Source organism: Oenanthe melanoleuca, chromosome 25 (genome assembly GCF_029582105.1).
Source record: "Oenanthe melanoleuca isolate GR-GAL-2019-014 chromosome 25, OMel1.0, whole genome shotgun sequence".
Taxonomy (NCBI): domain Eukaryota; kingdom Metazoa; phylum Chordata; class Aves; order Passeriformes; family Muscicapidae; genus Oenanthe; species Oenanthe melanoleuca.
The window spans coordinates 6,616,201-6,644,129 of NC_079358.1; the positions used below are offsets into that span (position 1 = coordinate 6,616,201).

The window sequence follows — 27,929 nt, forward strand, 5'->3', positions numbered from 1 at the left end:
GGTGGGGGGATCCCTATGGGGGGCCGGGGGACGCCTCCAGCATCCTTGGGGTGGGTGAGGGTCCCTATGGGGGGCCTCCAGCATCCTTGGGTGGGTGGGGGTCCCTATGGGGGGGCCTCCAGCATCCTTGGGGTGCGGGGGGGGGTCCTGTGGGGCGCCTCCAGCATCCTTGGGGTGGGTGGGGGTCCCTATGGGGGCGTCTCCAGCATCTTTGGGGTGGGTGGGGGTCCCTATGGGGGCGCCTCCGGCATCCTTGGGGTGCAGGGGGTCCCTATGGGGGCGCCTCCAGCATCTTGGGGTGGGTGGGGGTCCCTGTGGGGCGCCTCCGGCATCCTTGGGGGCGGGCGTACCTGTAGCATCCTTTTTTTTGGGGGGGGGCTGCCCCCGGAAGTCCTTCCTCCGCAGGAAGAGCAGCCGCTGTGCGGGGGGGGGGGGCCGGGGGGATGCTTCCACCCCCCCCAGATTTCGGGGACCCCCCCAATTAACCCCGCTGCCCTTATTAATTATCTCCTCTCTCCCCTCCCCCCCCACCCCCCACCCCACCGAATCCTCTTTGTTCCCCCCCCCCCACGGGGGAGGGGGTGACGCGGCCACCGCCGGTGACACCCCGGGGGGGGTGGGGAGGAGGAGGAGGGGGGGACACCCCTAAAATCGAGGTGACCCCTCCTAGACCCCCCTAAACCCCCCGGGACCCTCCTCCCACCCATAGCATCACCTCGCGCTGGGGAGGGGGCGGCGGGGGTGGGGGGGTCACCCCCTCAAATTTTCGGGTGGAACAACCATGGCCGCCGATTTGGGGGACCCCAAAACTCCCCCCGCGCCCCCAAAACGCTTCTTCCGTAAGAGCGTGGAGGTGCTGGAGGAGGAGGAGCGGGGCGAGCGCGGCGGCGACCCCGGCCCGCGGGGCGACCCCCGGCCGGGCGGGGGCGAGGAGGAGGAGGCGGAGATGAAGGCCGTGGCCACCTCGCCCGGCGGCCGCTTCCTCAAGTTCGACATCGAGCTGGGGCGAGGAGCCTTCAAAACCGTCTTCAAGGGCTTCGACACCGACACCTGGGTGGAGGTGGCCTGGTGCGAGCTGCAGGTGAGCCCCGAGGGAATTTTGGGGGGGTTTGGGGGGGCCTGGGGTGAGCTGCAGGTGAATTTTGGGGAGTTTGAGGGGGTTTGGGGTGAGCTGCAGGTGAGCCCCGAGTGAATTTTGGGGGGTTTGGGGGGTTTGGGGTGAGCTGCAGGTGAATTTTGGGGAGTTTGGGGGGGCCTGGTGTGAGCTGCAGGTGAGCCCCGAGTGAATTTTGGGGGGGTTTGGGGGGCCTGGTGTGAGCTGCAGGTGAGCCCCGAGGGAATCTGGGGGGGTTTGAGGGGGTTTGGGGGGGCCTGGTGTGAGCTGCAGGTGAGCCCCGAGGGAATTTGGGGGATTTGGGGGGGCCTGGTGTGAGCTGCAGGTGAATTTTGGGGAGTTTGGGGGGGTTTGGGGTGAGCTGCAGGTGAGCCCTGAGTGAATTTTGGGGGGGTTTGGGGGGTTTGGGATGAGCTGCAGGTGAATTTTGGGGGGTTTGGGGTGAGCTGCAGGTGAATTTTGGGGAGTTTGGGGGGGTTTGGGGGGGGCCTGGTATGAGCTGCAGGTGAATTTTGGGGAGTTTGGGGGGGTTTGGGGTGAGCTGCAGGTGAGCCCTGAGTGATTTTGGGGGGTTTGGGGTGAGCTGCAGGTGAGCCCCAAGTGAATTTGGGGGGTTTGGGGTGAGCTGCAGGTGAGCCCCGAGTGAATTTTGGGGGGGTTTGGGGGGTTTGGGGTGAGCTGCAGGTGAACTTTGGGGGGCTGAGGATGTTCTGGTGTGAGCTGCAGGTGAGCCCCGAGGGAATTTGGGGGGTTTGGGGGGATTTGGGGTGAGCTGCAGGTGAATTCTGGGGGGTTTGGGGTGAGCTGCAGGTGAATTTTGGGGAGTTTGGGGGGGCCTGGTGTGAGCTGCAGGTGAATTTTGGGGAGTTTGGGGGGGTTTGGGGTGAGCTGTAGGTGAGCCCCAAGTGAATTTGGGGGGTTTGGGGGGTTTGGGGTGAGCTGCAGGTGAATTTTGGGGGGCTGGGGATGTTCTGGTGCGAGCTGCAGGTGAGCCCCGAGGTGAATTTGGGGGGTTTGGGGGGATTTGGGGTGAGCTGCAGGTGAATTTTGGGTGAATTTTTGGGGGGGTTTTGGGGTGGCAGGTGAGCCCCAAGCCCAGGGGTGAATTTTGGGGGGGCCTGGTGTGAGGTGCAGGTGAACCCCAAACCCCGGGGGTGAACTTTGGGGGCCTGGGGGGTGCCCTGAACCCGAGGGGGTGAATTTTGGGGGGCCTGGGGGCTCGTGAATTGGTGGGTTGGGGGTGAAATTTGGGTTCCTGACGGGGAGGATGTGTGGTGGCAGCTGGGTTGGGGTTTTTTGGGGGGGTTGAAGATTTTCTGAAATTTGTCATGAATCCCACGGTTGGATTCTTGAGTTGGGGTTGAACTTATTGCAAAGCTGGGATTGGTCCCTCAAATTCAGCTCGAGGTTTTTCTGATATCAGTGATCCCCAAAATCCACCCATGAACTTTTCAGCTCACCTTGAATCCCTCCCAAATATGGGGACACCCCAAAATTCATCATGAACCCTCAAATTCATCACTGGCTCCTCAAAATTGATGTTGAATCTCTTCCAAAGCTGAGATTGATCCCTCAAACTCTGGTTGAGGTTTTTCTGATATCAAAAATCCCCAAAATCCACCTTTGGATCACACAGTTGGTCCTTTGATCTTAATTTGAACCCTTCCCAAAGAGGGGGACACCCCAAAATTCATCATGAAACCCTCAAATTCATCACTGGCTCCTCAAAATTGATGTTGAAACTTTTCCAAAGCTGGGATTGATCTCTCAAACTCAGCTCGAGGTTTTTCTGAGATCAGTGATCCCCAAAATCCACCCATGAACTTTTCAGCTCACCTTGAGCCCCTCCCAAATATGGGGACGCCCCAAAATTCATCATGAACCCTCAAATTCATCACTGGCTCCTCAAAATTGATGTTGAAACTTTTCCAAAGCTGGGATTGATCCCTCAAACTCTGGTTGAGGTTTTTCTGATATCAAAAATCCCAAAAATCCACCCTTGGATCACACAGTTGGTCCTTTGATCTTAATTTGAACCCTTCCCAAAGAGGGGGACACCCCAAAATTCATCATGAAACCCTCAAATTCATCACTGGCTCCTCAAAATTGATGTTGAATCTTTTCCAAAGCTGGGATTGATCTCTCAAATTCAGCTCGAGGTTTTTCTGAGATCAGTGATCCCCAAAATCCACCCATGAACTTTTCAGCTCACCTTGAGCCCCTCCCAAAGATGGGGACACCCCAAAATTCATCATGAGCCCCCAAAGATGGGGACACCCCAAAATTCATTGTGAACCCCCAAAGATGAGGACACCCCAAAATTCATCATGAGCCCCCAAAGATGGGGACACCCCAAAATTCATCATGGACCCCCTCAAATTGAGCCCCCGAATTCACCACAAACCCCAGAGGTGACTCCTGTCCCACCTCTGCACCCCAAATCCTCTCAATTCCCCCCAAATGGAGCCATCTGTCCCCCAAAATGGTGCCCTGGAAATTGGGGGTGAGGATGATGGCCCTGGGGTGGGGGATGATGATGATGATGATGATGATGATGATGGCAATAATAATAACTCTGGAATTTAGAAATGATGATGATGATGATGATGATGGCAATAATAATAACTCTGGAATTTAGAAATGATGATGATGACGGTGATAATGATGATGGTGATGATGATGATGGCAATAATAATAACTCTGGAATTTAGAAATGATGATGGTGATGATGATGATGATGGCAATAATAATAACTCTGGAATTTAGAAATGATGATGGTGATTGATGATGATGATGGCAATAATAATAACTGGAGTTTAGAAATGATGATGATGATGATGATGGCAATAATAATAACTTTTGAATTTAGAAGTGATGATGATGATGATGATGCTGATGATGATGATGATGGCAATAATAATAACTTTGGAAATTAGGGATGATGGTAATGATGATGGTGATGATGATGGCAATAATAATAACTCTGGAATTTAGAAATTATAATGGTGGTGGTGATGATGATGATGATGATACTGGGGTTTGGGAGTGGCAGTGGTGGTCCTGGTATGAGGATGAAGATGAGGATGAGAATGAGGATGGTGGCTACCCTGGGGTTTGAGGATGATGATGATGATGGCAATAATAATAACTTTGGAAATTAGGAATGATGATGGTGATGATGATGATGATGATGATGACGATACGGGGGATGGGGAGTGGCACTGGTGGTCCTGGTTTGAGGATGAGGATGATGGTGACTCTGGGGTTTGAGGATGATGATGGTGATGATAATGAGTCTGGAATTTAGAAATGATGATGCTTGAATTGATGCTGGAATTGATGGTGGTGATGATGATGATGATGATGACGATGGTGATGCTGTCAATGACCCCAAGGTTTAGGGGTGATGATGATGATCCTGGGCTTGGAGAATGATGATGATGATGATTATTATTATTATCCTGGGATTAGAGAAGGATGATGATGATGACATACTGGAGTTAGGGGATGATGATGATGATGGTGTCAATGACCCTGTGGTTTAGGGATGATGATGATGATGATAATGAACACTGGGGTTGGAGAACGATGATGAGGATGATGATGCAGTCAATGACCCTGAGGTTTAAGGATAATGATGATGATGCTGGGGTTGGAGAATGATGATGATGATGATTATTATTATTATCCAGGGATTAGAGAAGGATGATGATGATGATGATCATACTGGAGGTAGGGGATGATGACAACGATGATGATGATGAAGATGACAGTGGTGATGATGATTCTGGGGTTGGAGAATGACAATAAAAACTATGACAATGATAATGATGATGAGGATTCTGGGATTGGAGAATGATGATGACGATAATGATGATGGTGACGACGATGATGATTCTGGGATTGGAGGACGATGATGATGATGATGAACACTGGGGTTGGTTAAAGAATGATGATGATAACAGTGATGATGATTCTGGGGTTGGAGGATGGTGACGATGATGATGGTGATGATGATGACAATGATGATGATTCTGGGTTTGGATAATGACAATGACTATGACAATGACGATGATGATGATGATGATGATTCTGGGATTGGAGAATGATGATGACGATGATGATGAACACTGGGGTTGGTTAAAGAATGATGATGATGATGATGAATTCTGGGTTTGGATAATGACAATAACGATGATGATATTGATGATTCTGGGATTGGAGAATGATGATGATGATGATGTTAATTCTGGATTTGGATAATGACAATGATGATGATGATGTTGATGTTTCTGGGATTGGAGAATGATGATGATGATGGACACTGGGGTTGGTTAAAGAATGATGGTGATGATGATGATGAGGATGGTTCTGGGATTGGAGAGTGATGATGATGACAAGGACAGTGATGATGAGGATGTTTCTGGGTTTGGATAATGATGATGACGATGATGATGATGAAGAACACTGGGGTTGGTTAAAGAATGATGATGATGATGGTTCTGGGGTTGGAGGATGGTGACGATGACAATGACGATGATGATGATGATAACGGTGATGGTGATTCTGGGTTTGGATAATGACAATGACAATGATGACATTGATGATTCTGGGATTGGAGAATGATAATGATGATGATGACAGTAACGATGACGATGATGATTCTGGGATTGGAGGATGATGATGATGGTTCTGGGGTTGGAGGATAATGACGATGATGATGATGATGATGATGTTAAATCTGGGTTTGGATAATGACAATGATGATGATGACACTGATGTTTCTGGGATTGGAGAATGACAGTGATGATGATGACATTGATTCTGGGATTGGAGAATGATGATAATGATGATGATGATGGTGACAATAACGATTATGATGATATTTCTGGGATTGGAGAATGACAATGATGATGATGATGAACACTGGGGTTGGATAATGACGATGATGACGATGACGATGATGTTTCTGGGATTGGAGAATGATGATGATGATGACGATGATGACAATAACGATGATGATGTTTCTGTGATTGGAGGATGACAATGACGGTGATGATGATGATGATGGTGACAATAACGATGATGATGATGATTCTGGGATTGGAGGATGATGATGATGGTTCTGGGGTTGGAGGATAATGACGATGATGATGATGATGTTAATTCTGGGTTTGGATAATGACAATGATGATGATGATTCTGGGATTGGAGAATGATGATGACGATGATGACGATGATGATGATGACAATAACGATGATGATGATGTTTCTGGGATTGGAGAATGACGAGCATGATGATGATGAACACTGGGGTTGGATAATGACGATGATGACGATGACGGTGATGTTTCTGGGATTGGAGAATGATGACGGTGACAATCCCAGCCCTGCTCCCCTCACCCCACCCTCCAGCACTAACACCGCCGCCCTTTGTGCCGTGCCCACCCCCAGGACCGCAAACTGACCAAGGCGGAGCAGCAGCGCTTCAAGGAGGAGGCCGAGATGCTCAAGGGGCTGCAGCACCCCAACATCGTCCGCTTCTACGACTCCTGGGAGTCCTCCCTGCGCGGCAAGAAGTGCATCGTGCTCGTCACCGAGCTCATGACCTCGGGCACCCTCAAAACGTGAGCCGGGGACGCTGAGCGGGGATGGGACACCTGGGGACGCCGAGGGCGCGGCTGACGGGACCCCGCAGGTACCTGAAGAGGTTCAAGGTGATGAAGCCCAAGGTGCTGCGCAGCTGGTGCCGGCAGATCCTGAAGGGGCTGCAGTTCCTGCACACCAGGACGCCGCCCATCATCCACCGCGACCTCAAGTGCGACAACATCTTCATCACCGGCCCCACCGGCTCCGTCAAGATCGGCGACCTGGGGCTGGCCACGCTCATGCGCACGTCCTTCGCCAAGAGCGTCATCGGTGAGCGCGGCGGGGGCCGGGGGGGCGCCCCTGGGGGACCCCCTGACACCTGGCCTGCTGTGGGGGACTGGGGTCTGCCAGTAGAGGCAGAAGGGTCTCTTTGAAATGGAGAAGGTGAACCCTCTGCCTCCGAATTCTTACAGTTTTGAAATGGGGAATGTGAACCCTCACCCTTCAAATTATTATAGTTTTGAAATGGGGAATGTGAACCCTCAACCTTCAAATTATTACAGATTTGAAACGGAGAATGTGAACCCTCACCCTTTAAATTATTATAGTTTTGAAATGGAGAATGTGAACCCTCACCCTTCAAATTATTACAGATTTGAAGTGGAGAATGTGAACCCCCTCCCTCCAAATTATTACAGATTTGAGGTGGAGAATGTGAACCCCCTCCCTCCAAATTATTATAGTTTTGAAATGGAGAATGTGAATCCTTTCCTTCCAAATTATTATAGTCTTGAAATGGAGAGTGTAAACCCCTTCCCTCCAAATTATTGCAGTTTTGAAATGGGAATGTAAACACTCTCTTTCCAAATTATTATAAATTTGAAATGGAGAAGATAAACCCCCTCCCTCCAAATTATTACAGTTTTGAAATGGGAATGTAAACCCTCTCTTTCCAAATTATTATAAATTTGAAATGGAGAATATAAAGTCTCTCTCTCCAAATTATTAGTTTTGAAATGGGGAATGTAAACCCTCTCTTCCAAATTATTATAGTTTTGAAATGGAGAATGTAAACCTCCTCCCTCCAAATTATTATAAATTTGAAATGGAGAATGTGAATCCCCTCTTCCCAAATTATTACAGTTTTGAAATGGAGAATGTGAACCCCTCAGTCCAAATTATTAGTTTTGAAATGGAGAGTGTAAACCCCCTCCTTCCAAATTGTTATTACAATTTTGAAATTAAGGGGCTCTCAGGCAGAGATATGGGGAATAACAGTTCCTTACTGGGAAAATTAAAGTAGAAATGCAGTATTACAAAGAACAATCCCAAACACACTGCCGGAGTCAGAATCCAAGTGACACCGTCAGTCAGTCAGGGTGTTGGCAGGATCACTGCTCACCTGGTTCAACACCTGGCCCATTAACAGGAGATATCTCACTGAGATCAGGATCACTGCTCACCTGGCCCATTAACAGGAGATATCTCAGAGATCAGGATCACTGCTCACCTGGTTCAACACCTGGCCCATTAACAGGAGATATCTCAGAGATCAGGATCACTGCTCACCTGGTTTAACACCTGGCCCATTAACAGGAGATATCTCACAGAGATCAGGATCACTGCTCACCTGGTTTAACACCTGGCCCATTAACAGGAGATATCTCAGAGATCAGGATCACGGCTCACCTGGCCCATTAACAGGAGATATCCCACAGAGATCAGGATCACTGCTCACCTGGTTCAACACCTGGCCCATTAACAGGAGATATCCCACAGAGATCAGGATCACTGCTCACCTGGTTCAACACCTGGCCCATTAACAGGAGATATCTCAGATCAGGATCACTGCTCACTTGGTTTCACACCTGGCCCATTAACAGGAGATATCTCACAGAGATCAGGATCTCTGCTCACCTGGTTCAACACCTGGCCCATTAACAGGAGATATCTCCTGGAGATCAGGATCACTGCTCACCTGGCCCATTAACAGAAGATATCCCACAGAGATCAGGATCTCTGCTCACCTGGTTCAACACCTGGCCCATTAACAGGAGATATCTCCTGGAGATCAGGATCACTGCTCACCTGGCCCATTAACAGAAGATATCCCACAGAGATCAGGATCACTGCTCACCTGGTTCACACCTGGCCCATTAACAGGAGATATCTCAGATCAGGATCACTGCTCACCTGGTTCAACACCTGGCCCATTAACAGGAGATATCCCACAGAGATCAGGATCACTGCTCACCTGGTTCAACACCTGGCCCATTAACAGGAGATATCTCAGAGATCAGGATCACTGCTCACCTGGTTCAACACCTGGCCCATTAACAGGAGATATCTCACAGAGATCAGGATCACTGCTCACCTGGTTCAACACCTGGCCCATTAACAGGAGATATCTCACAGAGATCAGGATCACTGCTCACCTGGTTCACACCTGGCCCATTAACAGGAGATATCTCACAGAGATCAGGATCACTGCTCACCTGGTTCACACCTGGCCCATTAACAGGAGATATCTCACTGAGATCAGGATCACTGCTCACCTGGTTTATAACACCTGGCCCATTAACAGGAGATATCTCAGATCAGGATCACTGCTCACCTGGTTTAACACCTGGCCCATTAACAGGAGATATCTCACTGAGATCAGGATCACTCCTCACCTGGCCCATTAACAGGAGATATCTCACAGAGATCAGGATCACTGCTCACCTGGTTCAACACCTGGCCCATTAACAGGAGATATCTCACAGAGATCAGGATCACTGCTCACCTGGTTCACACCTGGCCCATTAACAGGAGATATCCCACAGAGATCAGGATCACTGCTCACCTGGTTCAACACCTGGCCCATTAACAGGAGATATCTCACAGAGATCAGGATCACTGCTCACCTGGTTTCACACCTGGCCCATTAACAGGAGATATCTCACTGAGATCAGGATCTCTGCTCACCTGGTTCAACACCTGGCCAATTAACAGGAGATATCTCACAGAGATCAGGATCACTGCTCACCTGGTTCACACCTGGCCCATTAACAGGAGATATCCCACAGAGATCAGGATCACTGCTCACCTGGCCCATTAACAGGAGATATCTCAGAGATCAGGATCTCTGCTCACCTGGTTCAACACCTGGCCCATTAACAGGAGATATCTCACAGAGATCAGGATCACTGCTCACCTGGTTCAACACCTGGCCCATTAACAGGAGATATCTCACAGAGATCAGGATCACTGCTCACCTGGTTTCACACCTGGCCCATTAACAGGAGATATCTCACTGAGATCAGGATCTCTGCTCACCTGGTTCAACACCTGGCCCATTAACAGGAGATATCTCAGATCAGGATCACTGCTCACCTGGTTTAACACCTGGCCCATTAACAGGAGATATCTCCTGGAGGGAGGATATCTGTGCAGAGATAAAGATGATTGCCCAGCTGGTTTAAAGGTGGCCCATTAGCAGATGATATGTGCCACAGTTGGTGACAGAATTCACATTTCTGGCCACACCAACCAACACTCCCAAACCCCCCAGGGACCCCCGAGTTCATGGCCCCCGAGATGTACGAGGAGCGCTACGATGAGTCCGTGGACGTCTACGCCTTCGGGATGTGCATGCTGGAGATGGGCACGTCCGAGTACCCCTACTCCGAGTGCCAGAACGCCGCGCAGATCTACCGCAAAGTCACCAGCGTGGGTGGCACGGCGAGCCCCGAGACCCCCTCAGCCCCCCTGTCCCCCAAAACTGCCCCTGGATGCCCAAACTGGACACCCAAAAGTGCCCCCCAAAATTGTCCCTGGATATCCAAATTGGACACCCAAAAGTGCCCCCCAAAACTGCCCCTGGACACCCAAAACTGCCCCTGGACACCTAAAACTGCCCCCTAAAACTGTCCCTCAAAACTGTCCCTGATATCCAAAGCTTCTCCCTAAAACTGCCCCCCAAAAGTGCCCCTGGACACCCAAACTGGACACCCAAAAGTGCCCCCCAAAACTGCCCCTGGACACCCAAAACTGCCACCAAAACTACCCCTGGACACCCAAAATTGGACACCCAAAAGTGCCCCCCAAAACTGTCCCTAGATACTCAAACTGGACACCCAAAAGTGCCCCCCAAAACTGCCACCAAAACTGCCACCAAAACTACCCCTGGACACCCAAAATTGGACACCCAAAAGTACCCCCTAAAACTGTCCCTCAAAAATGCCTCTGGTACCCAAAACTGCTCCCGATATCCAAAACTGCTTCCGATATCCAAAACTGCTCCCTAAAACTGTCCCCCAAAAGTGCCCCTGGATGCCCAAAAGTGCCCCCTGAAACTGTCCCTCAAAACTGGACCTGGATACCCAAAACTGTGTCCCCAAAACTGCCCCTGGTTACCCAAAACTGTCCCCTAAAACTGTCCCCCAAAACTGGCCCTGGATATTCAAAATTGCCCTTCAAAACTGCCCCCAGCCCCTCAAAACTGCCCCCAGCCCCCGAAAGTGCCCCTGGACACCCAAATGTGTCCCTTAAAACTGTCCCTGAATATCCAAAACTGCCCCCTAAATCTGTCCCCCAAAGCTGTTCCTGGACACTCTAAACTGCCCCCCAAAACTGCCCCAAACCCCTCAGAACTGCCCCCAGCCCCTCAGAACTGCCCCCAGACCCCCAAACTGCCCCCAGACCCCCAGAACTGCCCCCAGACCCCCAAACTGCCCCCAGCCCCTCAGAACTGCCCCCAGACCCCCAGAACTGCCCCCAGACCCCAAAACTGCCCCCAGCCCCTCAGAACTGCCCCCAGACCCCCAAACTGCCCCTCTGCCACCAGTGTGATCCCCGGGCTGCCCCCAGACTGTCCCCCCGTGTCCCCCCAGGGCATCAAGCCGGCGAGTTTCCACAAGGTGTCGGACCCCGAGGTGAAGGAGATCATCGAGGGCTGCATCCGGCAGAACAAGGCCGAGAGGTGGGGCTGGGCTGGGCTGACCACTGACTGACCAGTGACCACTGACCAGTGACCACTGACTGACCACTGACTGCTGACCACTGACTGCTGACCAGTGACTGACCACTAACCACTGACCAGTGACCACTGACTGACCACTGACCACTGACTGCTGACCAGTGACTGACCACTGACCCACCACACTGAGTGACCACTGACCAGTCACCACTGACTGACCACTGACCAGTGACCACTGACTGCTGACCACTGACTGACCACTGACCCACCACACTGACCACTGACTGACCATTGACTGCTGACCACTGACCCCTGACAACTGACCACACTGACCACTGACTGCTGACTGACCACTGACCACACTGACCACTGACCCACCACACTGACTGACCACTGACTGACCACTGAGCAGTGACCACTCACTGACCACTGACTGACCATTGACTGCTGACAACTGACCACTGACCATGCTGACCACACTGAGTGACCACTGACTGACCACTGACTGCTGACTACTGACTGACCACTGACCACTGACCATGCTGACCACACTGAGTGACCACTGACTGACCACTGACTGCTGACCACTGACCACTGACTGACCACTGACCACACTGACCACACTGAGTGACCATTGACTGACCACTGAGCAGTGACCACTCACTGACCACTGACTGACCATTGACTGCTGACCACTGACCATGCTAACCACACTGAGTGACCACTGACTGACCGTTGACTGCTGACCACTGACCACACTGAGTGACCACTGACCACTGACTGTTGACCGCTGACCAGTGACCACTGACTGACCAATGACCACTGACCCACCACACTGACCGCTGACTGACCGCTGACCAGTGACTGACCACTGACTACTGGCTGCTGCCCACACTGCCCACACTGAGTGACCCCACTGCCCACACTGAGTGACCACAGTGCCCACACTGCCCACACCGAGTGACCCCAGTGCACACACTGACCACACTGCCCACACTGACCCCTCTGCCCACACCGAGTGACCCCACTTGACCCCACTGCCCACACTCAGTGCCCACACTCCCCACACCGAGTGACCCCTGTCCCCCTCTCCCCACACCGAGTGACCGCTGTCCCACACTGCCCACACCGAGTGACCGCTGTTCCCCTCTCCCCACACCGAGTGACCCCTGTCCCCCTCTGCTCACCCCGAGTGACCGCTGCCCCCTCTCCCCACACCAAGTGACCCCTGTCCCACACTGCCCACACCAAGTGACCGCTGCCCCCCTCTCCACACACTGAGTGACCGCTGCCCCCCAGGCTGTCCATCCGGGACCTGCTGGACCACGCCTTCTTCGCGGAGGACACGGGGCTGCGCGTGGAGCTGGCCGAGGACGACGCGGGGCTGGAGGCGGCGCTGGCGCTGCGCCTCTGGGTGGAGGACCCCAAAAAGCTCAAGGGCAAGCACAAGGACAACGAGGCCATCGAGTTCAGCTTCAACCTGGAGGCCGACGTCCCCGAGGAGGTGGCCTACGAGATGGTGAGGGGGTCACCCCGAAGTTTCCTTGTGGGTCCAGCTCGTCCCAAAGGTGGTGGGACCCCAAAATCCACCCAGGAACACAGTGGTTGGTTGTTCCGAGTCTTCTTGGGCAGAAGTCACCCCAAAATTCGTCCCTGAGCCTCAGCTTGAGCCTCTTCCCCAAAATTGTTTCCGAAACCTCACCTTGAACCTCTCTCAAAACTAATGATCCCCCAAAATTCATCCTTCAACCTCACCTTGAAGCTGTCCCAAAACTGACACCCCAAAATTCATCCTTTAACTTCACTTTGATCCTCTCTCAAAACTGACACCCCAAAATTCATCCCTGAGCCTCACTTTGAATCTTCCCCAAAACTGACACCCCAAAATTCATCCTTTAAACTCACTTTGAATCTTCCCCAAAACTGACACCCTAAAATTCATCCTGGGACCCCCCTGGACACCCCAAATTCCCCCTGGGACTGACCCTGAGCCTCCCTGGACACCCCAAATTCATCCTGGAACTGACCTTGAGCCCTCTGGATACCCCAAATTCATCCTGGAACTGACCCTAAGCCCCCTGGACATCCCAAATTCCACCCTGGGATCCCCTGGAACCCCCTGGAACTGACCCTGAGCCCCCTGGACACCCCAAATTCCTCCTGGGCCTCACCCTGAGCCCCCCTGGAACTGACCCTGAGCCCCCTGGACACCCCAAATTTCCCCTGGGACCCCCCCAGACACCCCAAATTCCCACTGGGATCCCCCTGGACACCCCAAATTCCTCCTGGAACCGAGCCTGAGCCCTCTGGACACCCCAAATTCCCCCTGAGCCCCCCTGGACACCCCAAATTCCCCCTGGGACTGACCCTGAACCCGCCTGGACACCCCAAATTCCCCCTGGGACTGACCCTGAGCCCTCTGGACACCCCAAATTCCCCCTGAGCCCCCCTGGACATCCCAAATTTCTCCTGGGACTGACCCTGAGACCCCCTGGGACTGACCCTAAGCCCCCTGGACACCCCAAATTCCTCCTGGAACTGACCCTGAGCCCCCTGGACACCCCAAATTCTCCCCCTCAGGTGAAATCCGGGTTCTTCCACGAGAGTGACTCCAAGGCCGTGGCCAAGTCCATCCGGGACCGGCTGGCGCTGGTGAGGAAGACGAGGGAGAGGAGGCAGGCGGAGATCCGGGGGGGCCCCGAGATCCGGGGGGGCCCCGAGGGCCGGGGGGGCCCCGAGAGCGAGGACACCGAGGTGGATCAGCACGTCAGGCAGCAGCTGCTGCAGGAGCAGCCCCCGCCCGGCCCTGGTGAGACCCCAAAAGTGGCTCTGGGCACCCCAAAGTGTCCCCTAAAACTGGCTCTGGGCACCCCAATGTGTCCCCTAAAACTGGTTCTAAAACTGGCTCTGGGCACCCCAAAGTGTCCCCTAAAACTGGCTCTGGGCACCCCAATGTGTCCCCTAAAACTGGTTCTAAAACTGGCTCTGGATGTCCAAAACTGCCCCCCCAAAACTGAACCCAAAACTGCCCCTGGGCATCCAAAACTGTCCCCTAAAACTGGCTCTGGATGTCCAAAACTGCCCCCTAAAATTGTCCCTATAACTGGCCTTAAAGCTGCCTCTGGATATCCAAAACTGCCCCCCAAAACTGGCTTTGGGTATCCAAAAGTGCCCCCCCAAAACTGGCCCTAAAACTGCCCCCTAAAACTGCCCCTGGACACCCGAAAGTGCCCCCCAAAACTGCCCCTGGACACTCAAAATTTCCCTCTAAAACTGTCCCTGGACACCCAAAAATGCCCCTAAAACTGCCCCAAAAACTGTCCCTGGATATCCAAAACTGCCACAAAACTGGCCCCGGATATCCAAAACTGCCCCCTAAAATTGTTCCTGGATACCCAAAACTGCCCCCCAAAACCGGTCCCACAACTGTCCCCCAAAACTGCCCCCAGTCCCCCAAAACTGCCCCCCAATACCTCCAAAATTGCCCCTGGCCCCCCAAAATTGCCCCCACCCCGCCCAAACCTCCCCCCCTGCCCCCAGAGCGCCCCCACCCCCAAAGTTCCCCATCCTGCAGTGACCCCCCCTCGCTCCCCACAGCCGAGGGGCTCCCGGACAGTGTCCCCCCGCCCCCGGACGTCCCCTGCGGTGTCACCGCGGCGCCCGAGCGGCTCTGGGGGTTCCCCCAGGGACCCCAGGACGGGGCGTCCCCCCCCGTGCCACCGGCGGTAAGTGTGTGTCACACTGGGGGGTCCTGGGGGGGCCAGACCCCCCCCCTGGCACCGCCCCGTGTCCCGCAGGTGGCGCAGGGGACAGAGGGGACAGCGGAGGATGGCACAGGAGGAGCCGCCACGGAGCCACCCGGGCGTGAGGGGGACACCTGTGGCTGTGGGGGGGGGACGGTGGCAGTGGGGACACAGCCACAGGTGGCACCGGGGGCACCGGGGCCGGGGGTGGCAGCGAGGGTGGCACTGCCACCAGCCCAGGGGGTGTCACCAGCCCAGGGGGTGACACCTCTGACTGGGGTGACACCGGCCTCGGGGGGGACAGCAGCTCTGGGGGTGGCACCTCCAGCTGGAATGCCACCAGCTCTGGGGGTGACACCAGCCCAAGGGTTGGCACCAGCTCCAGGAGTGACACCGGCTCTGGGGGTGACACCAGCTCCAGGAGTGACACCAGCTCCAGGGGTGACACCAGCCCAGGGGGTGGCACCAGCCCAAGGGATGCCACCAGCTCTGGGGGTGACACCAGCTCCAGGAGTGACAGCAGCTCTGGGGGTGACACCAGCCCAAGGGGTGCCACCAGCTCTGGGGGTGACACCAGCTCCAGGAGTGGCACCAGCTCCAGGGGTGACACCAGCCCAAGGGATGCCACCTCCAGCTGGAATGCCACCAACTCTGGGGGTGACACCAGCTCCAGGAGTGGCACCAGCTCCAGGAGTGGCACCAGCCCAGGGGGTGCCACCTGGTCCAGGAGTGCCACCCCCAGCTGGAATGCCACCACAGTTGGTGCCCGTGGTGCAGCTGCAGCCAGGCCCTGGAATGTCACCAGGTCCTGGGATGTCACCAGGTCCAGGAATGTCATCAGCCCAGGGGGTGCCACCAGGTCCTGGGATGCCACCACAGGCAGTCCCCACCGTGCAGCCACAGCTGGTGCCAGGGATGTCACCAGCCCCAGGGATGGCAGCTGTGGTGGGGATGGCACCAGCTCTGGGGGTGCCACCACTGTCCATGATGCCACCAGCCATGGGGATGTCACCGGCCCCAGAGATGCCACCTCCATCCATGATGCCACCAGTCGTGGGGATGTCACCAGCCCCAGGAGTGCCACCCGCCTCAGAGATGCCACCACAATCCATGGTGCCACCAGCCATGGGGACAGTCACCATGCCACCAGCCCCAGGGGTGCCACCAGCCCCAGGGATGCCACCAGCCCCAGAGATGCCACCACCATCCATGGTGCCACCAGCCATGGTGATGCCACCAGCCCAAGGGATGCCACCAGCCCCAGAGATGCCACCACCATCCATGGTGCCACCACCAGCAGAAGGGATGCCACCAACCCCAGGGGTGCCACCAGCCCAAGGAATGCCAGCTCCACCCATGATGCCACCAGCTGTGGGGATGCCAGCAGTCCAAGGAATGCCACCTCCATCTGTGATGCCACCAGCCATGGGGGTGTCACCAGCCCCAGAGATGCCACCACCACCCATGATGCCACCAGCCCAAGGGATGCCACCAGCCATGGGGGTGTCACCAGCCCCAGAGATGCCACCACCACCCATGATGCCACCAACCCAAGGGATGCCACCAGTCCAAGGAATGCCACCTCCATCTGTGATGCCACCAGCCCAAGGGATGCCACCAGCCATGGGGATGCCACCAGCCCCAGAGATGCCACCACAATCCACGATGCCACCACAATCCATGATGCCACCAGCCCAAGGGATGCCACCAACCCAAGGGATGCCACCAGCCATGGGGATGCCACCAGTCGTGGGGATGTCACCAGCCCCAGGAGTGCCACCCGCCTCAGAGATGCCACCACCACCCACGATGCCACCACCACAATCCATGGTGCCACCAGCCCAAGGGATGCCACCAGCGATGGGCGTGCCACCAGCCCCAGAGATGCCCCCCCCGTCCCCAGTGCCACCCCCGCTGCCCCCCGGCCCCGAGGACGCCCCGGTGGCCGCCGAGGCCGCGTCCCTGCTGCGTGTCCCCGATGTCCCCGAGGCGCCGGGGCCGCGCTGCCGCCAGCGCCGCGCCTCGTGCCAGCGCTCCGCCCGCTTCCAGCTCACCGTGCTGCAGGTCAGGGGGCGCTGGGGGGGCACGGGGTGGCACGGGGTGACAGCCTGGCACGGTCACGGTGTCACCACCCCCCCCTCCAGGTGTCCTCGGCCGGGGACAACACGGTGGAGTGCCAGCTGGAGACCCACGACAGCAAGATGGTGACGTTCAGGTTCGACGCGGACGGGGACGCGCCCGAGGACATCGCCTGCTACATGGTGACCCCCGAGCCCAGCGTGTCCCCAGCTGTGTCCCCAACCCCTGTCCCCGTCCCTGAGCCCTGTCTCTGTGTCCCCAACCCCTGTCCCCGTCCCTGAGCCCTGTCTCTGTGTCCTCAACCCGTCCCCTTCCCTCATCCCTGTCTCTGTGTCCCCAACCCCTGTCCCCATGTCCCCAACTTATGTCCCCTTCCCTGATGTCTGTCCCTGTGTCCCCAATCTCTGTCTCTGTGTCCCCAACCCCTGTCCCCGTGTCCCCCTCCCCAATCTGTGTCCTTGTGTCCTCAGTCCCTGTTCCCCCAGCCCAATCCATGTCCCCCTCCCCAATCCATGTCCCCCTCCCCAATCTGTGTCCCCCTCCCCAATCCATGTCCCCTCCCCAATCCGTGTCCCCTCCCCAATCTGTGTCCCCCCCTCCCAACCCGTGTCCCCCGCAGGTCGAGGACAATTTCCTGCTGGAGGGGGAGCGGGACAAGTTCGTGGAGGAGCTCAAGGCCATCGTGGCTCAGGCCCGGGAGCTCCTCGGGACCCCCGCCCCGGACCCCCAGGTGCTCCCCCCGCCCCCTCCTCACCGCCCCCTCCCCCCCACCCAGCCCCCCGCCCACTGACCCCCAAATGTGTCTCCCCCCAGGTGGGACCCCTGGAGCCGCCGGCGGGGGGTGAGTAGCGGGGGAGGGGAGGGGGTTGGGGTCGCCCCCCCCCCCCCCATTTGCTGATCCCTCCCCATCCCCTCCCCTCCCCCAGCAGGGGAAGGGCCCCCCCAATCATCGCCCGTGGGGCGCTGGAGGTTCTGCATCAACCAAACCATCCGGAACCGAGAGGCCGGCGGTGCGTCCGGGGGGACACGGGGCGGGGGTGGCACCGCCGTGTCACCAGGGGGATAAAGGGGACACGGAACGGGGGTGGCACCGCCGTGTCACCAGGGGCTGGAGGGGACACGAGGCGGGGGTGGCACCGCCGTGTCACCAGGGGGTTAAAGGGGACACGGAACGGGGGTGGCACCGCCGTGTCACCAGGGGATGGAGGGGACACGGGGCGGGGGTGGCACCGCCGTGGGATGGAGGGGACACGGGGCGGGGGTGGCACCTCATGTCACCAGGGGGTTAAAGGGGACACGGGGCGGGGGTGGCACCGCCGTGGGATGGAGGGGACACGGGGCGGGGGTGGCACCGCCGTGGGATGGAGGGGACACGGGGCGCGGGTGGCACCGCCGTGTCACCAGGGGGTTAAAGGGGACACGGGGCGGGGGTGGCACCTCATATCACCAGGGGGATAAAGGGGACACGGGGCGGGGGTGGCACCGCCGTGTCACCGGGGGGATAAAGGGGACACGGAACGGGGGTGGCACCGCCGTGTCACCAGGGGATGGAGGGGACACAGAGCGGGGGGTCCACCCCATAGGGTGTCACCCTCCCACTCCATCCGTGATGGGTGTCACCCCCACATCCCTATGGAGTGTCACCCCCATCTCTGGCCGGTGTCACCCACATCCCTATGGAGTGTCACCCCTATCCCTGACGGGTGTCACCCCCATCCCTGGCCGGTGTCACCCCCATCCTTTTGGGGTGTCACCCCGATCACTATGGGTGTCACCCCATCCCTGACGGGTGTCCCCTCCCCACAGGCCCCGGGGGACCCCCGCCCCCCAGCAGAGCCCTGGGGACGTCCCCCCAAGTCCAGGGGACACTGGAGAGCGCAGTGTCAGCGCAGGACGGGCCGGGGGGGCCGGAGCCGGGGGTCCCCAAATCCCAGGACCCGGGGGTCCCCCAGGAGCAGGGGCTGGCTGTCCCCGAAGCCGAGGAGCTGGGTGTCCCCCAGGTTTTGGGGACAGCTGTCAGCGGCCCCCAGGAGGCGGCTGAAGCCCCGGGAGCAGAGAGGATCGACTCCGAACCCCAAAATCTGGGGGCTCCCCAAAGCCCGGGGCTGGCTGTCCCCAGCCCGTGGCAGCAGGAGGGACCCGGACACGAGGCTGTCCCCGGAGCTGATGGGCACCGGGAGCCCGGGGACACAGAGCCGGGTGTCCCCCAGGGACAGGGGACAGTCACCGGGCAGGAGGGACCCGGGGACGCGGGGCTGGCTGTGCCCCACCCCCCCGGGCCGGACGTGTCCCCAGAGCCAGGTGACCCCCAAGGACAGGGGGCGTTGGAGGGACCCCCGGCAGCAGAGGTGAGTGTCCCCCCCTCCCCCAGGTCTCACCCAGAACTTTGGTGTCCCCCAAACCCAAACCCCAAGATCTCGTTGTTCCCCAAAGACCAGGAATGACTGTCCCCGACCCCAAACTCGCTGTCCCCCAAAACCTGAGTCCTTGGTGTCCCCAACACCCCAAAGACCCCAGAACCTCAGCCCGAGGTGACCCCCAATGACCCCGAACCCAAACCCCCGTACTCCTGATGTCCCTTTGACCTCAAGATGTCAGTGTGCCCCAAACCCAAAACCCCAAGAGCCCAATCCTATACCCCAATCCTATACCCCAATCCTGTACCCCAATCCTGTACCCCAGTCCTGTACCCCAATCCTGTACCCCAATCCTGTACCCAAATCCTGTATCCCAATCCTGTACCCCAGTCCTGTACCCCAATCCTGTACCCCAATCCTGTACCCCAATCCTGTACCCAAATCCTGTACCCCAATCCTATACCCGAATCCTGTACCCCAATCCTGTACCCCAATCCTGTACCCCAATCCCTGCTCCAGGGACTCCAGAACTACTCCAGAAACCCCCAAATCTGCCCCAGGGACCCCAGTCGCAAACCCCAGTCCAATATCCCGTATCCCCATATCCCGTACCCCATACCCATATCCCATATCCCATATCCCATACCCCATACCCCAATCCCAAACCCCAATCCCTGTCCCCGCAGGCTGCGCCCCCCGCCCGGGGGCTCCCCGGGGTTCCCATACCCCAAATCCCAAATCCCAAACCCCAATCCCAAATCCCATATCCCCTATCCCAATCCCATATCCCATCCCCCATGTCCCCGCAGGCCGCGCCCCCCGCCCGCGCCCCGCCCGGGGGCTCCCCGGGGTTCCCATATCCCATATCCCATACCTCAAATCCCAAATCCCATATCCCATACCCCATACCCCAATTCCATATCCCATACCCCAATCCCATATCCCATATCCCATATCCCATCCCTGTCCCCGCAGGCCGCGCCCCCCGCCCGCGCCCCGCCCGGGGGCTCCCCGGGGTTCCCATACCCCAAATCCCAAATCCCATACCCCAATCCCATATCCCATATCCCATATCCCGCTCGGTGTCCCCGCAGGCCGCGCCCCCCGCCCGCGCCCCGCCCGGGGGCTCCCCGGGGTTCCCATATCCCATATCCCAATCCCATATCTCCTCCCCCATGTCCCCGCAGGCCGCGCCCCCCGCCCGCGCCCCGCCCGGGGGCTCCCCGGGGTTCCCATACCCCAAATCCCAAACCCCAATCCCATATCCCATATCCCGTACCCAATACCCCATATCCCGCTCGGTGTCCCCGCAGGCCGCGCCCCCCGCCCGCGCCCCGCCCGGGGGCTCCCCGGGGTTCCCGCTCTGCCCCCGCCTGCGCAGCCCCCGCAAGGGTTGGGGGCGCCGCCTCCGGAGCTGGGCCCGCCGCCTGCGCCCCCCCAGCGCCGGGGGGGACCCCCACTCAGGTACGGGGGGACCCCGAAATCCTGGGGGGCCCAAACCCTGTCTGCGTGCAGCCCGTGTACCCCAAATCTTATCATGTACCCCAAACCCTGTCTGTGTACACCCCTGTACCCCAAATCCTGTCTGTGTACAGCCTGTGTACCCCAAATCCTGTCTGTGTACACCCCTGTACCCCAAATATCATCTGTACTCCTATGTACCCCAAATCCTGTCTGTGTACAGCCCGTGTACCCCAAATCCTGTCTGTGTGCAGCCTATGTACCCCAAATCTTATCATGTACCCCAAATCCTGTCTGTGTACACCCCTGTACCCCAAATATCATCTGTACTCCTATGTACCCCAAACCCTGTCTGTGTGCAGCCTGTACCCCAAACCCTGTCTGTGTACAGCCTGTACCCCAAATATCATCTGTGCTCCCATGTACCCCAAATCCTGTCTGTGTGCACCCCTGTACCCCAAATCCTGTCTGTGTACACCCCTGTACCCCAAATCTTATCATGTACCCCAAACCCTGTCTGTGTACAGCCTGTACCCCAAACCCTGTCTGTGTGCAGCCTGTACCCCAAATATCCTCTGTGTGCAGCCTGTACCCCAAACCCTGTCTGTGTACAGCCCGTGTACCCCAAACCCTGTCTGTGTACACCCCTGTACTCCAAATCTTATCATGTACCCCAAATCCTGTCTGTGTACAGCCCGTGTACCCCAAATCTTATCATGTACCCCAAACCCTGTCTGTGTGCAGCCTGTACCCCAAATATCATCTGTGTACACCCCTGTACCCCAAATCCTGTGTGCAGCCTGTGTACCCCAAATCTTATCATGTACCCCAAATCCTGTCTGTGTACACCCCTGTACCCCAAACCCTGTCTGTGTGCAGCCTGTGTACCCCAAATCTTATCATGTACCCCAAATCCCCTCTGTGTGCAACCTGTACCCCCATTTTTACACCTGTACCCCCATTTCCCCCCTGTACCCCCATTTTTACCCCCTGTACCCCCATTTGTACCCCCCTGTACCCCCATTTCCCCCCTGCATCCCCATTTTTACCCCCTGTACCCCAATTTTTACCCCCTGTACCCCCATTTTCACCCCATTTCCCCCCACTGACCCCCCTGTCCCACAGAGGAGCCAGAGGAACTCGGGGACCCCCCAAGGCGAGGGCACTGCCAGGTGGGTGTTGGGGACCCCAAAATTCCCCAGAGGGGACCCCAAAGTGCCCCAGGGACCCCAAAACTGCCTCAGAAACCCACAGGGACCCCAGTGTGCACCTGGGACCCCAGAACTGCCCCAATGACACCCCTAAACAGCCCCAGAGACCCCAAATCTGTCCCAGGGACCCCAAAACTGCCCCGGGGACCCCAGAAACAGCCCCAGAGACCCCAAATCTGTCCCAGGGACCCCAAAACTGTCCCAGGGACCTCCTCAGAACTACCCCAGAGACCCCCAAACTGCCCCAGAGATCCCTCAAACTGTCCCAGGGACCCCCAAAACTGCCCCAGAGACCCCCAAATCTGCCCCAGGAATCCCAAACTACCCCAGGAACCCCAGAACTACCCCAACGAACCCCAAATCTGCCCCATGGACCCTCCCAAACTGCCCCAGAGACCCCCAAAACTGCCCCAGGGCCCCCTCAAACTGCCCTGGGGACCCCAGAAACTGTCCCAGAGACCCCAGAAACTATCCCAGAGATCCCCAAAACTGCCCCAGGGACCCCCTGAGAACTACCCCAGAGACCCCCAAACTGCCCTGGGGACCCCAGAAACTGCCCCAGAGATCCCAAATCTGCTCCAGGAACCCCAAATCCCCCCCAAGCTCCCTCCCCTCCCCCTCTCCTCTCACCCCTCTCTCCCCCCGTCCCTCCCCAGCCGCCCCCCGAGCCCCCCGAGGCCGATTGGGGGGGCCCCAGCTCGGGCAGCGAGAGTGGGGGTCTGGGGGGACCCCCGCACCCCCCCGGAGCCCCCCTGCTGCCCCCGGGGTCCCCCGAGACCCCCCTGAGCAGCGACGGCGACTCGGAGCCCGAGGACGAGGCGCTGCGGGAGCAGCTGCGGCGGCTGCGGGAGAAGTGAGGGGGGGTCTAAAGGGGGGGGGGTGGGGGTCCTGGAGGGGCTTGGGGGGGGATTTGGGGGGTCCTAAAGGGGTTTGGGGGGGATTTAGGGGGGATTTGGGGGGGATTTGGGGAGGTCCTGGAGGGGTTTGGGGGGTCCTGGAGGGGTTTGGGGGGTCCTAAAGGGGGTTGGAGGGGTCCTGGAGGGGTTTGGGGGGGATTTGGGGGGTCCTAAAGGGGTTTGGGGGGGATTTGGGGGGGATTTAGGGGGGATTTGGGGAGGTCCTGGAGGGGTTTGGGACAGTTTGGGGGGGTCCTGGAGGGGTTTGGGGGAGTCCTAGAGGGATTTGGGGGATTTTGGGGGGGGTCCTGGAGGGGTTTGGGGGGTTTGGGGGGTCCTGGAGGGGTTTGGGGGGGGGTTTGGGGGGTTGGGGGGGGTCTTAAAGGGGTTTTGGGGGGGATTTGGGGGGGATTTCGAGGGTCCTGGAGGGGTTTGGGGGGGATTTAGGGGGGGTTTGGGGGGGTCCTGGAGGGGTTTGGGGGGTCCTGGAGGGATTTTTGGGGGGTCCTAAAGGGGGTTGGAGGGGTCCTGGAGGGGTTTGGGGGGGATTTGGAGGGGTCCTAAAGGGGTTTGGGGGGGATTTGAGGGGGATTTAGGGGGGATTTGGGGGGGGTCCTGGAGGGGTTTGGGGCAGTTTGGGGGGGTCCTGGAGGGGTTTGGGGGAGTCCTAGAGGGATTTGGGGGGGTCCTGGAGGGGTTTGGGGGGATTTGGGGAGGGGGTCCTGGAGGGGTTTGGGGGGGGTTTGGGGGGTTGGGGGGGGTCTTAAAGGGGTTTTGGGGGGGATTTGGGGGGATTTCGAGGGTCCTGGAGGGGTTTGGGGGGTCCTGGAGGGATTTTTGGGGGGTCCTAAAGGGGGTTGGGGGGGTCCTGGAGGGGTTTGGGGGGAATTTAGGAGGGCTTTGGGGGGTCCTAAAGGGGTTTGGGGGGGTTTGGGGGGATTTGGGGGGGATTTGGGGGGGATCTCGGGGGTCCTGGAGGGGTTTTTGGGGGGATTTGGGGGGTCTTGGAAGGGCTTGGGAGGGGTTTGGGGGGGGGTCCTGGAGGGGCTTGGGGGGATCCTGGAGGGGTTTTGGGGAGTTTGGGGGGGTCCTGGGGGGGTTTGGGGGGGATTTGGGGGGGTCCTGGGGGGGTTTGGGGGGGATTTGGGGGGATCCTAAAGGGGTTTGGGGGGATTGGGGGGGGATTTTAGGGGGATTTCGGGGGTCCTGGAGGGGTTTGGGAGGGATTTAGGGGGGATTTGGGGGGGTCCTGGAGGGGTTAGAGGTGGTCCTGGAGGGCTTTGGGGTGGTCCTAGAAGGGTTTGGGGGGGATTTGGGGGGTCCTGGAGGGGTCTGGGGGGGATTTCGGGGGTCCTGGAGGGGTCTGGGGGAGTTTTCGGGGTTCTAGGGGGGTTAGGAGGGGCCCTGGAGGGGTGTGGGGGGGATTTGGGAGGATTTGGGGAGTCCTGGAGGGGTTAGGGGGGTTCTAGGGTGGTTTTGGGGGTCCCGAGTAGGTTTGGGGAGGGGATTTGGGGGGTTCCCAGGGCGGGTTTTGGGGAGTTTGGGGGGGTCCTGGAAGAGTTTGGGGGGGATTTGGGGGGGATTTCGGGGGTCCCAGGACGGGTTTGGTGCCCCCCAGGCACATCCAGGAGGTTCTGGAGCTGCACTGGGGACTCCTGGGGCAGGTTTTGGGGCATCCCAGGGCGGGTTTTGGGGGTCCCAGGGGAATTTGGGGAGGATTTTGGGGGTCCTGGGGAGGATTTCAGGGGTCCCAGGACGGGTTTGGTGCCCCCCAGGCACATCCAGGAGGTTCTGGAGCCCCCAGTGCAGCTCGTGGGGGGTGTTTGAGGGTCCTGGGGAGGTTTTGGGGGTCCCAGGGCGGGTTTTGGGGGGTCCTGAGAAGATTTTGGGGATCTTGAGGAAATTTGGGGAGGATTTTGGGGGTCCTGGGGAGGATTTTGGGGGTCCCAGGACGGGTTTGGTGCCCCCCCAGGCACATCCAGGAGGTTCTGGAGCTGCGCTGGGGACTCTGGGGGGAATCCGGGGGAGGTTTTGGGGGATCCCAGGGCGGGTTTTGGGGGTCTTGAGGAAATTTGGGGAGGTTTTTGGGGGTCCTGGGGAGGTTTTTGGGGGTCCTGGGGAGGATTTTGGGGGTCCCAGGACGGATTTGGTGCCCCCCCAGGCACATCCAGGAGTTTCTGGAGCTGCACTGGGGACTCTGGGGGGAATCCGGGGGAGGTTTTGTGGGGTCCCTGGTGGTATTTTGGGGATCACAGGCGGGTTTTGGGGGTCCCGAGGAAATTTGGGGATATTTTTGGGGGTCCCAGGACGGATTTAGGGACCCCCCCTGTCCCCTCAGGCACATCCAGGAGGTTCTGGAGCCCCCAACGCAGCTCCTGGGGGGTTGTTGGGAGGGATTTGGGGGATCCCAGGGCAGGTTTTGGGGGTCCTGAGAAGATTTTGGGGATCTTGAGGAAATTTGGGGAGGTTTTTGGGGGTCCTGGGGAGGTTTTTGGGGGTCCTGGGGAAGATTTTGGGGGTCCCAGGACGGATTTGGTGCCTCCCCAGGCACATCCAGGAGGTTCTGGAGCTGCGGGCTCGGCAGGACCGGGAGCTGCGGGAGCTGCAGCGGCGGCTCTTGGGGGGGATCCGGGCGGGTTTTTGGGGGTCCCGAGGAAATTTGGGGAGGATTTTGGGGGTCCTGGGGAGGTTTTTGGGGTCCTGGGGAGGATTTTGGGGATCCCAGGATGGATTTGGTGTCCCCCCAGGCACATCCAGGAGTTTCTGGAGCTGCCCTGGGGACTCCGGGGGGAATGCGGGGGAGGTTTTGGGGGATCCCAGGGCGGGTTTTGGGGGTCTTGAGGAAATTTGGGGAGGATTTTGGGGGTCCTGGGGAGGTTTTTGGGGGTCTTGGGGAGGATTTTGGGGGTCCCAGGACGGGTTTGGTGCCCCCCCAGGCACATCCAGGAGGTTCTGGAGCTGCGGGCTCGGCAGGACCGGGAGCTGCGGGAGCTGCAGCGGCGGCTCTTGGGGGGGATCCGGGCGCGTTTTTGGGGGTCCCGAGGAAATTTGGGGAGGTTTTTGGGGGTCCTGGGGAGGATTTTGGGGGTCCCAGGACGGATTTAGGGACCCCCCCTGTCCTCCCCAGGCACATCCAGGAGGTTCTGGAGCCCCCAGTGCAGCTCCTGGGGGGTTGTTGGGAGGGATTTGGGGGATCCCAGGGTGGGATTTGAGGGACCCAGGGCGGGTTTTTGGGGGTCTTGAGGAAATTTGGGGAGGATTTTGGGGGTCCTGGGGAGGTTTTTGGGGGTCTTGGGGAGGATTTTGGGGGTCCCAGGACGGATTTGGTGTCCCCCCAGGCACGTCCAGGAGGTTCTGGAGCTGCGCTGGGGAGTCTGGGGGGAATCCGGGGGAGGTTTTGGGGGATCCCAGGGCGGGTTTTGTGGGTCCCGAGGAAATTTGGGGAGGATTTTGGGGGTCCTGGGGAGGTTTTTGGGGGTCCTGGGGAGGATTTTGGGGGTCCCAGGACGGGTTTGGTGCCCCCCCAGGCACATCCAGGAGGTTCTGGAGCTGCGGGCTCGGCAGGACCGGGAGCTGCGGGAGCTGCAGCGGCGGCTCTTGGGGGGGATCCGGGCGGGTTTTTGGGGGTCCCGAGGAAATTTGGGGAGGATTTTGGGGGTCCTGGGGAGGTTTTTGGGGGTCCTGGGGAGGATTTTGGGGGTCCCAGGACGGGTTTGGTGCCCCCCCAGGCACATCCAGGAGGTTCTGGAGCTGCCCTGGGGACTCTGGGGGGAATCCGGGGGAGGTTTTTGGGGATCCCAGGGCGGGTTTTGGGGGTCCCGAGGAAATTTGGGGAGGATTTTGGGGGTCCTGAGGAGGTCTTTGGGGGTCTTGGGAAGGATTTTGGGGGTCCCAGGACGGATTTAGGGACCCCCCCGTCCCCCCAGGCACATCCAGGAGGTTCTGGAGCCCCCAGTGCAGCTCCTGGGGGGTTGTTGGGAGGGATTTGGGGGATCCCAGGGTGGGATTTGAGGGACCCAGGGCGGGTTTTTGGGGGTCCCGAGGAAATTTGGGGATATTTTTGGGGGTCCCAGGACGGATTTAGGGACCCCCCCTGTCCCCCCCAGGCACATCCAGGAGGTTCTGGAGCTGCGGGCTCGGCAGGACCGGGAGCTGCGGGAGCTGCAGCGGCGGCTCCGAGCCCTGCGAGAGGCTCGGGGGGACCCCCCGAAATGGGGAGGGGGCTCCGGGACCCCCCCCCAGCGCGGCCTCGGGGGTCCCCGCGGCGGCCTCGGGGGGCCCGGGCGCGAGGGAGGGGCCGGGGAGTGACCCCGACAGGTTTGGGGGGCTCAGGGGGATTTGGGTGGGGGGAGGGGATTTTGGGGGAAAAAAAGGGATTTTGGGTGGGGAGGGGATTTTGGGGGGGCTAAGGGGGATTTTGGGTGGGGGAAGGGGGGATTTTGGGGGGAAAAGGGAATTTTGGGGGGGCTGAGGGGGGAATTTGGGGGAAAAAGGGGATTTTGGGGTGCGGGGGGAGGGG

The 27,929-nt window shown here is 58.4% G+C and overlaps 2 protein-coding genes across 2 annotated transcripts in view; one reads left to right on the forward strand and one right to left on the reverse strand.

Annotated features, from left to right (window-relative positions):
• Positions 1–359, reverse strand: part of CACNA1F (calcium voltage-gated channel subunit alpha1 F) — a 44,615-nt gene extending 44,256 nt beyond the window's left edge. The window contains exon 1 of the mRNA XM_056510869.1: positions 351–359. Within this exon, the coding sequence (XP_056366844.1) occupies positions 351–359 (9 nt within the window). The remainder of the gene's footprint in view (positions 1–350) is intronic.
• Positions 360–768: 409 nt separating this feature from the next.
• WNK3 (WNK lysine deficient protein kinase 3) lies at positions 769–27,718 on the forward strand. Its single transcript, XM_056510870.1, has 20 exons — positions 769–1,081; positions 6,569–6,741; positions 6,813–7,033; positions 10,257–10,414; positions 11,578–11,666; positions 12,963–13,182; positions 14,244–14,472; positions 15,261–15,388; positions 15,461–15,527; positions 16,184–17,236; positions 17,283–17,470; positions 17,551–17,667; positions 18,105–18,215; positions 18,299–18,326; positions 18,412–18,495; positions 19,292–19,833; positions 21,156–21,306; positions 22,429–22,475; positions 23,171–23,367; positions 27,517–27,718. The coding sequence occupies exons 1-20, from the start codon at positions 782–784 to the stop codon at positions 27,716–27,718; spliced, it is 4,305 nt and encodes a 1,434-aa protein (XP_056366845.1). The 5' UTR covers positions 769–781.
• Positions 27,719–27,929: the final 211 nt, after the last annotated feature.